Source organism: Oreochromis niloticus, linkage group LG23 (assembly GCF_001858045.2).
Source record: "Oreochromis niloticus isolate F11D_XX linkage group LG23, O_niloticus_UMD_NMBU, whole genome shotgun sequence".
NCBI lineage: Eukaryota > Metazoa > Chordata > Actinopteri > Cichliformes > Cichlidae > Oreochromis > Oreochromis niloticus.
Genome location: NC_031986.2, coordinates 26,447,614 through 26,459,518, shown reverse-complemented (window position 1 = coordinate 26,459,518; position 11,905 = coordinate 26,447,614). Strand labels below are relative to the sequence as shown.

At 43.1% G+C, this 11,905-nt stretch overlaps 1 protein-coding gene across 1 annotated transcript; it reads left to right on the top strand.

Moving 5' to 3' along the window:
• Nucleotides 1–8,504: 8,504 nt before the first annotated feature.
• Nucleotides 8,505–11,905, top strand: LOC112843918 (uncharacterized). The gene is made up of 4 exons (XM_025903267.1): nt 8,505–8,924; nt 9,144–9,301; nt 10,572–11,566; nt 11,743–11,905. The coding sequence occupies exons 1-4, from the start codon at nt 8,580–8,582 to the stop codon at nt 11,766–11,768; spliced, it is 1,524 nt and encodes a 507-aa protein (XP_025759052.1). The 5' UTR covers nt 8,505–8,579; the 3' UTR covers nt 11,769–11,905.

The following is an 11,905-nucleotide window of genomic DNA, read 5'->3' as shown; positions in this document are numbered from 1 at the left end:
CAAAACCCACCCAGAGAACCTAAACTAAGAATAATCCTATAACCCATAAAGCAAAACTAGAATATAATGAAATAACAAAATCAAAGAACCAAAAACACAAAACACTGGGTCGACGACCCAGGCACCCTAACAAGATCAAGGTTCTGACTTCCAGTCGAAATTATTCAAGCAAGTGGCTAAAAGCCTAAATATCAAGCAGGTTGTGTCCTCTGCCTGTCACCCAGAATCCCAAGGAGCTTTAGAACGGTGGCATCAAACCTTAAAAGCCATGCTCGAATCGAAGACGTAAAACCCGTGTTTGCCATATAAACATATTTAAGTTATACCACTCCCGACGCCAATCCGAACCCACTGGGAGCTGTGCTCCTGTAGCTGTCTTCAGTCACTCAGAGGTAGAAAGCACAGACAAGGCTGATGGTTTAAAACTGAACTACTCCAGTTGTTCTAGGCCCCACTTACCTAACTCTGAAGTGTTAAAATCATTCCGGAGTCAGCTTGATCACCTGTCTCCCGAGCAACAAGACGACGTAGCTAGTTTGGTTCACGAGTACCCCTGTTTATTTGGTGATGTGCTGACACGCACTACAGTGCTTAAACATGACATAGATGCCCAAAACGCAAAGCCCATCAAGCAACACCCTTATCGCGTAAATCCCACCAAACGCTTGTTGATGAAACAGGAAACTGAGTACCTCCTACAACACGGTTTGGCAGAGCCCAGTCAGAACCCCTGGAGCTCGCCATGCTTGCGAGAAGCGAAGTCAGATGGTTCACCTCGTTTTATCACGGACGTCCATAAAGTAAACTCCGTTACTGTTGCTGACTCATACCCACTCCCTAGAATTGAGGATTATGTGGACAGTATTGGTACAGCTCAATATGTATGTGACTAAATTACATCTCCTCAAAGGTAACTGGCAAGTCCCCTTAACCAAACCTACCATTTCAGCTTTTGTAACGCCCGACAACTTTGTGCAGTACACTGTCATGGCATTTGGGATGTGTAATGCACCTGTGACGTTCCAGAGATTGGTGAATAAGGTCCTCTATGGCCTCTCCAACTATAGTGCTTACCTAGATTATATGGTAATCTACACTAAAACATGGTTGGACCATTTGTACACTCTGCGCCAAGTATTCCACCGTTTAGCTCAGGCCTCTTTAACCCTTAATCTAGCTAAATGTGAATTTGCTAAGGCCACAGTGACGTACTTGGGCAGAGAGGTGGGACGCGGGCAGGTGCGACCTCTAAACGCCAAGGTTGCAGTGATTATGGAGTATCCCATGCCTACCACCCAGCGGGAGTTGCACAAATTACTGGGAATGGTGGGTTATCACAGGAACTTCTGCAAAAACTTCTCCTCCGTAGTCTAGCCATTGACCAACCTGTTGAGCCCTAAGCTTGAGTTCCTATGGTCTGATGAGTGTCAAGACGCCTTTGAAACTGCAAAAACCCTCTTATGCCACACTCCCGTCTTGGGATTGAGAATGCCTTTTTATATTTATGCAAATCCAAGTGTGCTAGCACTCGTGGATGGTTACTGGGAGACCTGTGCCAGCCCTCTTTTATGCAGATTGAAGTGTGCCAGTCCACGCAGACGATTGGCTGCCTGGGGATCCCATGACACTCCAAGAGGAAATGACTGGCTGATTGTGTGCACCTGCGGGTATAAAAGGCTGAAGAGCCTTCACATTACGGGGACTACTGCTCAGAAGTGAACATGCAGTGTTCCTGTCGTCTGCCTCTCTTTTGAACTTTGTTTGCTAAACCTGTTCACAGTGTTGCACTTTGTTTGTTAAACCTGGTATACAGCTGAACTTAGTATTATTAGAGTTTTGTGATGCTAGCTTGCCTTAGTTAACCCTTAGCTTTTACTCCTGACTTTTTTTTTCTTTATGTATTAATTGGTTGCTGAGTGGTTTGTTGAACAGCCTTGTCGGTTTTGTGTTTAAAGTTTGCAATAAAACCTTTTATTTTACTCAGTTTTCGTGTGGGGGCTTGTGTATGTTAACCCCCTCCTGTTGCCTAGCAGAGGGGGTCGTAACAATAGCTGCTCGGCCAAATTCTTCTCATCACCTTTGGCAATACTCACCGGACATCTTTCGTTGGTTCATGTCAAGTAGCTCAGCCTTCTTAGGCTGTGTCGATAGCGATCACATAGCACATCATTATATACCAGCTAGTCCAACTTCAGAGGACTAGCCTAGGGTCAGAGGGCCCGGTGGCGCCAGTGTCCAGCAGCCTCACCTCTGTCAGTGCGCCCCAGGGTGGCTGTGGCTACAATGTAGCTTGCCATCAACAGTGTGTGAATGGGTGGATGACTGGATGTGTAAAGCGCTTTGGGGTCCTTTGGGACTAGTAAAGCGCTATACAAATACAGGCCATTTACCATTTATATTTTTTCATAAATCGCTCAGTCAGAACATGCTATATCACGTTTAGGTGGAAACTAGCGAGCTAACTTCCTGCTAACTTCTCACTCTATTAAATTTAATACATTCTGTTTACATGGATGCCTGGATGTTAAACTTAATTGTTACACCTGTTAAAGCAGCAATGCTGATAATTTTATTAAAGACAGGTCAAGATGGCGCCTGTGTTTGGCTGTGCCGCTGCCTTCGTCCGAGTGTTTGTTTATTTTATATGCTATGCAAGTGTTTTTGTTACAGTTCTTTCTGGTGTCACCTCCCTTCGGATTTATGATCGTCATGCGTTACTAGCGATCAAATCTGCAATGAATAACTTTCAGAGTCAACGAAACGAGGCTGTTTTCCTACCGCCGTTAGAACACGACGCAGCACCCGGTCTACCTCCACTCTTGCCGGTTAGCTCATTTTTGCTTCAGAGGCCTCGTCGGAGAAAGCGGGGGAAGCGAGCCGGCCTTCACGTCCTGCTCCGTCGTCTCCGGAAAGAGATGGACCTTCGGGGGCTCTATTCCTGGGTTGCTACCGGTGAGATTCGGCTGAAACTTGTCGGAACCGGATCAATCCCCACAACCCACTATGTGTACCACCCAGGCTGTCATCTGAAAGCATGGAAACCCAAGCCTCATCGCGGCAGGAACCTTGTTTTGCTGCGCGGTTTAGCGCATAGCGCGGACTCTTTCCTTGGAAACTCTACCCCTGTCCTGGTGAGTCGCAGCCTTAAATGGATGTTAATTAATGCCCGCTCAATCGCCAATAAGTCTTATATTTTAAATGACTTGTTCTGCTCTGAGAAGCTTGACTTCATGTTTATCTCTGAGATGTGGCAACGTGAGAAAGAAGTCTCACATCTTTTAGAGCTTTGTCCCGCTGACTGCTCATTTCTCTGTGCACCTCGGATATCTGGACGAGGAGGTAGAACAGCTGTAATTTTTAAAAAGACTTTTTTATGCCAGATGATTTCTTCAAGCTGCTACAACTCTTTTGAGATGCTTATGATAAAAATTGGAAGAGAACAGCCCATATACGGCATTTTAATTTATCGTCCACCTGGGTCTGCTGCGTCTTTTTTGTCAGACCTACAAGACCTTTTAACTTCCACCATTAAAATGGGCAAGGTTATCATTGTTGGCGATTTCAACATTCATGTGGATGACTCAACAAACAGTACCACTAAGGAGTTCCTGAGCATTATGGACTCTTTCAACTTTGTTCAGCATGTAGCAGGGCCTACTCATAGGGCTGGGCACACTTTGGACTTGGTCTTCACCTGTGGTGTTTCCCTTGACCACATGAACTTAAATGAAGTTGTTTTTAGCGACCATAAGTCAGTCTCTTTTACTGTATCTGTTAATTCAGAGTCCCATCCTCAAGGTTCTATTAGGCGCAGGCGCTTTATTGACGACTCTACAATTTCTGAGTTTTCCTCTCTTTATTACTTTAAAGGTTCTTCTAATGAGGTTGAGCTTTTAACTAATTCTTTTAATGGACACTGTCTTGCCATTTTAAATCAGGTTGCTCCTTTCAAAAGCAGTTATTGCTGTCTTAATTCCCGCACACCGTGGTTAAATAATCAGACTCGTGGTCTTCGACGCTCCTATCGAAAAGCAGAGCGTCTGTGGAAGTCCACTGGTCTGACTGTCCATCGTGAGCACTTTAAAGAACTACTTTACCTATATAATGAGTCAGTCAAAGAGGCCAGATCCTCTTACTTCAATAATCTTATAAATCGTCATAAAAATAATTCAAGAATTCTATTTGATACCATCAACAGTATTGTTTCTCCTCCAACCCAGCATGCTCTGCTGCTTTCTGATGAAGATTGTAATACTTTCCTTAATTACTTTGTAAATAAGGTGATGGACTTGAAATCCAAAATTTCCTCAAGTGCCTCCCCTTATGAAGACATCCCTTGCTGTCTTGGATCATTTACCTCCTTTTCTCCAATCACACTAACTGACTTAATTATAGTTTTAGGTAAAATGAAATCCTCTTCATGCTCTGTGGATATATTACCTCACTCTGTCCTGTCTGGGTCTATAACCAGCATTGGTCCCACTTTACTATCCATCATCAACAGTTCACTGAGGCAAGGCTGTGTTCCATCTTATTTTAAACATGCTGTGGTAACTCCTCTGTTAAAAAAACAGAACCTTGATCCTAGCTCTGCTAGTAATTACAGACCTATTTCAAAATTGCCATTTTTAAGTAAATTACTTGAAAAAGTTGTTGAAAATCAGTTCAGGTCTCTATTATGTAAATTACACATCCTTGACCCTTTTCAGTCTGGCTTTCAAAAGCAGCACTCTACAGAGACCGCTCTCCTAAGAGTCTATAATGACCTATTAATGGCATCTGATGCAGGGAATTGTTCTGTGATCATCTTGCTTGATCTTAGTGCAGCCTTTGACACCATCGATCACAAAATCCTACTTAACAGGCTCAAGGTTTTGGCTGGTATATCTGGCTCTGCCCTAGACTGGTTTTCTTCCTACTTATCAGACAGGACCTTTTCTGTTAGGACTGATAGGTTCACCTCTGACATTGCTGCCCTGACCTGTGGTGTCCCACAGGGTTCAGTTTTAGGTCCATTACTATTTTCTTTTTATATGCTTCCTTTAGCTGGTATCATTCAATCTTTTAGCGACCTGTCTTATCATTTTTATGCTGATGACATTCAGCTCCATATGTCCTTTAAGCCTCATCAGCTGGATAGGCTGTCCACCCTAGTCCAGTGCTTAACCCAGGTTTCTGATTGGCTTTCAAGCAACTACCTTGTTCTAAATACTAACAAAACCGAGACCATGATCATAGCTCCTCCTGAGCTACATTCTAAAATCAGTCAGGTTCTTGCCTCCTTCTGTCCATCTGTCAAGTCAAATATTCGAAATCTCGGAGTAATATTTGACTCTTCTCTGGGCCTCGACTCTCATGTAAAATCTTTGTCTCGTTCCTGTTTCTATCATTTAAGAAACATATCTAAACTGCGACATATGGTTTCCTCAGCTGATCTGCAAAAACTAATTCATGCATTTGTGTCATCACGCCTAGATTATTGTAATTCCCTGTTTACTAGCTTGGATAAATCATCTCTCTCTCGCCTTCAGGCAATACAAAATGCAGCAGCCAGACTATTAACTCGTTCTACCAAACGTGTTCACATCACTCCCATCTTATATTCTTTACAGTGGCTCCCAATAGAGTTTAGAATTCGCTTTAAAATTCTTGTTTTAACATATAGAGCACTAAATGGCCAGGCCCCAGATTATTTATCCAAGCTTCTTATAAAATACACTGCTGCTCGTCATCTCCGCTCACAGACTCAAAGTCTCTTAGTTGTTCCCCGTACACGACTGAAGACAAAAGGGGACAGAGCCTTTCAGTCTGTTGCACCAAGGCTGTGGAACAGTTTACCACTACAGTTACGTTTGCTTGACTCTGTGGATTGTTTTAAAAAACAGTTAAAAACTTTTCTGTTTAAACAAGCCTTTTGTTGATCTCTTCATATTTTATATTTTTTACATTATTTACATTTGATCTTTTATATTGTGTACATTGTCTATCGATTTTATTGTTTATTTTAATATTTATGTACAGCGCTTTGTGATTGTCTATCTGTGAAAAGCGCTTAATAAATAAAGTTTACTTACTTACTTACTAAAGATGAAAGAATTCAGATAGTTTTTAACTCTCAGTGATGCTGCAGTGATCGTTTGACTTTGGGACCTGAATTGGACGGAGGTCGTGTCCAAATTCATGGGCTGCATCCTCCTGAGGACCCAGCCTTCGCGGTCTATGTGGGCTGGGTCCTCAGAAGGTCGGGTAGGCCGGAAGTAAACAGCCGTGGAATTGGACGGTCTAGCCTTCTGATTAGCGTCACCGCTGTCTCGGTGGAATTTAATAAACTCGGCCGTCTGCTCCTTGCTATCTAAAATATCACAGGACACTGGCGTAAATTCTCGACCATCTCACACTTCTGTTTAATCGGTTTTCTGTTTCACGTTTATTCAGCTGTGTGAAAACCAAGGAGGAACCCACCCGGGGGATTAATAAAGTTTTATTTTATCTAATCTAATCTAATAACTTTAATCTCAGCCAAACTGATTTACTCATGAACAAATAAAACACTGAAAAAAGCCAAACAATATCATTTTTAGGTTGTCTAAGTGACTTATATATTACGTTTAACCTGAGTAGCAAAAGTCCGCGGTGATCTGAAAATGATGTGCCGGGAGTTGTGCCGTTCTCGGCGGCTTCAGTGACCCTCGAGCTCTCGGTTAGCTATCGAGCTGGTGGGTAACAGACGTCTCCGAAAACGTCGAAGCACTTTTGCAAATATGCGATATCTTGATAAACCGAGCAGATATTTGAAGTTTACACAGCTACATTCTCGCCTGAAAATATGTTAAAAGTTTATTTTGTGACCCAGAAAGATTAATAACAGTAATTTTAAAACTTAGTAGCGGCCGCCATTGCCGGAAACCGGAGTTTGGCTGGGCCGCGCTATGAATTCTGGGATATGGTGGGCCACGAAGGACACACCCGACCCATCCTTCAAATTCGGGGAAAAGGAGCACGCATTTGTCGGCTGCATTCGGAGGAGTCTACGAATTTGGATAGCCTTCGGCGCGTCGCTGTGACGTAATCGGTCTACAAATGTGTCCTTAGGAGGATGCAGCCCATGAATTTGGACACGACCGGAGTGCTGGACCCAGATTATGCTCCGACAATCCATCAAGCAGTGTGGCTTTGTAGCTTGCCAAAGTCGTACTAAAGCATTTTTTGACAGATTTTTGAGCGCCGTGTACGACATAAAATCGGTTCGAGGTCAGTGAGCACAACCAGAGTTCATACATAAGGCACACCAGATTATAAGGCCCACTGTCGATTTTTGAGAAAATTAAAGGATTTTAAGTGTGCCTTATAGTGCGTAAAATATGGTACTAATTTTATTCAGGTGTGTTGCAGCAGGAATACATTTAAGTTTCAGAATACTGGCCCTTGAAGACTGGAGTTTGAATGCATGTTAATTGTGATGTCCAAACCCGGGGCCACACTCTAAAGTCGGTAACTTTTGTATTTTCATTTCTTCATTTGAACATAGTAACACTCTTTAGTTTCCAATAACTTTATTGATTGGTTTGGATACATTTGTTCTATTTGTAAGCGCGCACATTTAGTTTACTTATGTATTCATACCACTTCATTACTTTGATTTTTGACTAACCTTTGTCTTTTTATTTCTTACCTGCCATCATCCCTGGGAGTTGCTGGACAAAAGATGGTAGCCAGGGTTTGAAACCATTAAATACAAAGAGGGCTAATTGGACCACACCACCACTTCCTGCTAAAGGGGAGAATATGTGTTTTTTTTTTTATTTAAAAAACAAAGTATTTGTATTTAATTAAATATTTGAGTTTAGGGTTTAATGGGGTTTTTGGGTTTCTTCTTTGGTGTTTAGTTTATTAACAAACTAGATTGTACTGCATTGTTTTGTGATTTATGATTGTGTTTGTTTGTTACCCCTCATGTGTCACAATGGTCTGATCAGCCATTATATATACCCTTGTATGTCATTTCATGTTAGGTCAATTATGTTTGAGCAGTCATTTGGTTTGTTAAGTTTGCAGTCTTTGCCTGAGTTTAGTTTTGTTTCTTTGACCTCTTTTATGAGCTCAACATTTATTACTTTTGTAAATATAATCTTTGGGGGTTAAATAAATGGAAACTATATTTTTCTAATAATTCCTGGGACTCCTCCTGTTTTTCAACTCTGTCCATCACATGTGGTGTCAGGAGTGGGATCCTTCAGTTGAGGAGACAGGATTTTTTTTGCATTTTTCTGACCTTTTTTCTCCCCTGACAAACTTTTTGAGCCATGCAGAATGCTGTGCGCCCAAAGAGAGGAAATAAAATGGAGGCCAAAGAGGACTTGCAGCAGCCAGGGAGGGAGAAGGAGATGGAAGAAGGAATTTCAGTTGTGGCTGGAGACGCTGAAGGAGAGGATACCAGGGAGCCAACTCTGCTTGATATTGCTGGGATTCTTCAGGCTTTCATGGGACAATAGGAAGTTCGAGATAAAAAGCAGAGAGAGGATGCTATACTGCAAGAACAGCGTTTTAAGAGTTTGCAACACCAGTTTTGGCTTTTGCAAATGGAAGTGCAGGCCAGAACCACCCCACTTCCAGAGCCCACATCAACTGATCCAGAGCCTGTTGAAACTCCAGCTGATTATCAGACACAAGCAACATCTCAGCATGAGGGTTCTGGCTCAGCCTCCATATTAACAGGTCAGTCTGTGCATATTCATCATCCTAAACTGGAGAAACTAGCTGTTGAAGATGATGTTGAACATTTTCTGACCACTTTTGAGAGAACTGCAGCTGCTTGTCGCTGGCCAGAGTCAGACTGGATTTTCCACCTCATTCCTCTTCTGACTGGTAAGGCTCGAAGTGCCTATGTTAATATGGATGTGGACGATTCACTGCAATATGAGAAGGTAAAAGCTGCCATTTTGCAAAAATATGACATAAACCCAGAAACATACAGGCAAAGATTTCGCTGTCTTCAAGTTTTTGATGAGAGTCCCAAGGAACTGTATGCAAGACTGAAAGAACTTTATGAGAAATGGATTCAGCCTAAAAACAGAACTATAAAAGAAGTTGGTGAAATTATTATCTTGGAGCAGTTTTTGAGAATGCTGTGTCCTGAGCTTCAGGTCTGGATTAAGGAGCATAATCCAAAGTCTGCTGCAGAGGCCGCCACCCTGGCTGATGTGTTTGTAACTGCTCGAAGTAAGAGTCAGCCATGGAGCAACAGTGCATGGAAGGCTGCCCGAGATTCGTGTCGGTCGCAACCCCCTCAGCATCCTCAGAGGTCAGCGACGGGTGTGGGTAAGCCATTTACAAGGGAAAACCAGCTTCCAAATACCTTGAAGCCAGGTAAAAGGCCACCAGTGTGCTACCTTTGTGGACAGGAAGGTTACACTAAGCCCATGTGTCCTAATAATCAAAGCAAATTATCTCAGATGTGTTTTGTGCCTCATCAGAATGTGGATATTAAATCTGAGAGAAAGCAGTCAAATAAAATCACCACAGTTAAGATTAATGGACAAGAAATGAATGCTTTAATAGATACTGGCAGCACACAGACTCTGGTACACAGGAAATATGTGTCAAATGACTACACATGCCCTTCTGAAACCATATCAGTTTGCTGTATACATGGTGATGAAAGACCATACCCTACTACTGATCTGTTTATTGAAGTGCAGGGGACATCCTATCTGTTAAAGGTTGGTGTAGCTGATAGTCTGCCCTATCCTGTAGTTCTTGGGGAGGATCTGCCAGTCATCTATGATTTGTTGAGAGAAGTGCAGGAGTGTAATGTGGCTATAACAAGGGCTCAAACTAAAAATCAGGATGAGCATTATGCAACCCTCAGTACTTTACCCTTCTTTGAGGCTGAACTAGAGACAGAACCCGGGAAGTCTCGGAAGCCACGCAGTCAAAGAAGACGTGAAAAATTTCAACACACTGTTGGAAAGACATCAGTTCAGACTGCTCCAGATATGCCTTTAGGTTTTTCAGTACCTACAAACATCAGACAAATGCAGCAGGCTGATCTAACTTTGTCTGCCATGTTGCTGAGGGCTAAGGAAAAGGACTCTGTTGAATCTGACACAAATAAAGAGCAGTTCATTCTGCAAGATGGCATTTTATACCACCAGCATGGCCAGGTTAAGCAGTTAGTGGTCCCTAAAGCGGCTCGTGAAACAGTGCTTACTTTGGGGCACTCCATTCCCTGGGCTGGCCACCTGGGGAAGCATAAAACCACCGCTCGCATTAAGCGATACTTTTTCTGGCCTGGCTTGCGCTCAGATGTTGCCATGTTTTGCAGGAGTTGTCCTCAATGTCAGAAGACTTCAATTAGGGTCCCCACCAAAGCACCACTCCAACCTCTCCCAATCATTGGTATACCATTTCAGCGTCTTGGCATGGACGTAGTTGGTCCTGTGGAAAAGAGTAAAACTGGAAATCGCTTTGTTAGTCATTACAGACTATGCTATGAGGTATCCTGAAGTCTTTCCATTAAAAACTGTTAAAGCCAAAACTGTAGCTTTCTCATTGATTCAACTGTTCTCAAGGGTTGGATTCCCACAGGAGATTTTGACTGACCAAGGCACTAATTTTATGTCCACACTATTGAAACAGGTCTATAAGCTGTTAGGCATCAGGAGTGTGCGGACAACCCCTTATCACCCACAGACAGATGGACTGACGGAGCGCTTCAACCAAACTCTCAAACAAATGCTCCGAAAGTTTGTCAATGATACAGGGTCTGATTGGGACCAGTGGCTGCCATACCTCCTTTTTGCCTACAGGGAAGTTCCTCAAGCCTCCACTGGCTTCTCCCCATTTGAGCTTCTTTATCACCATGAGGTGAGAGGCCCATTAACCCTGCTGAAGGACTCATGGGAGGGAGAGCAAGGTAAAGAGGAATCGGTCAGTGTTATTTCATATGTCATTCATATGAGGGAAAAGCTTCAGCAGATGAGTGAACTGGCACAGAGCCATATGGCAGCTACTCAGAAGCAACAAAAGACTTTGTTTGATAGGAAAGCTCGCCACAGGAGTTTTGTCCCTGGCCAGAAGGTTTTGGTAATGTTGCCAACTTCTGACAGCAAGTTGCTCGCAAAGTGGCAGGGACCCTTTGAAGTACAGACGAAACTTGGACCTACTACCTACAAAGTTTCCACACCAGGTCTCCAGCGAGGGAGTAGAGTGCTCCATGTTAACCTTCTTAAGGAATGGATTCCACGCACTGAGAATAAAACAGAGGGGTTGCTTATTCACAGCGTGGATGAGGAAGAAGTTAATGACTACTTGCCTTCAGTAACAGCCTCTGTCCTGGACCTGAGCCATCTCACCAGTGAGCAACAATCTCAGGTAACACCTCTGATTAATTCAGACATATTTCAAAAGTACCCAGGTCGCACCAGTCTGGTGGAGCATGACATTGTTTTAAAACCTGATGCAGCTGTGAAGCGTATGAGTTACAGGATACCAGAACGTTTCCTGGTGGAGCTAAAGGAGGAGGTGGACCTCATGCTGTCTCTTGGAATCATCCAACCTTCAACAAGTGAGTGGTGCAACCCTGTTGTGTTGGCTCCGAAAAAGGATAGCACAATACGTTTTTGCATCGACTTCAGGTACCTCAATTCCATATCAAAATTTGACTCTTACCCAATGCCACGCATTGATCTCATTGAGCGTTTGGGGAAGGCAAAATATCTAACAACCATTGATCTCTCCAAGGGATACTGGCAAGTACCTCTCACTAAACAGTCTCAAGAGTTGACAGCATTCCGTACTCCGTGGGGATTGTTCGAGTTCACAGTCCTGCCATTTGGTCTGCATGGGGCCCCAGCAACATTTCAAAGACTAATGGATAATAATAATAATAATGCATTGGATTTAT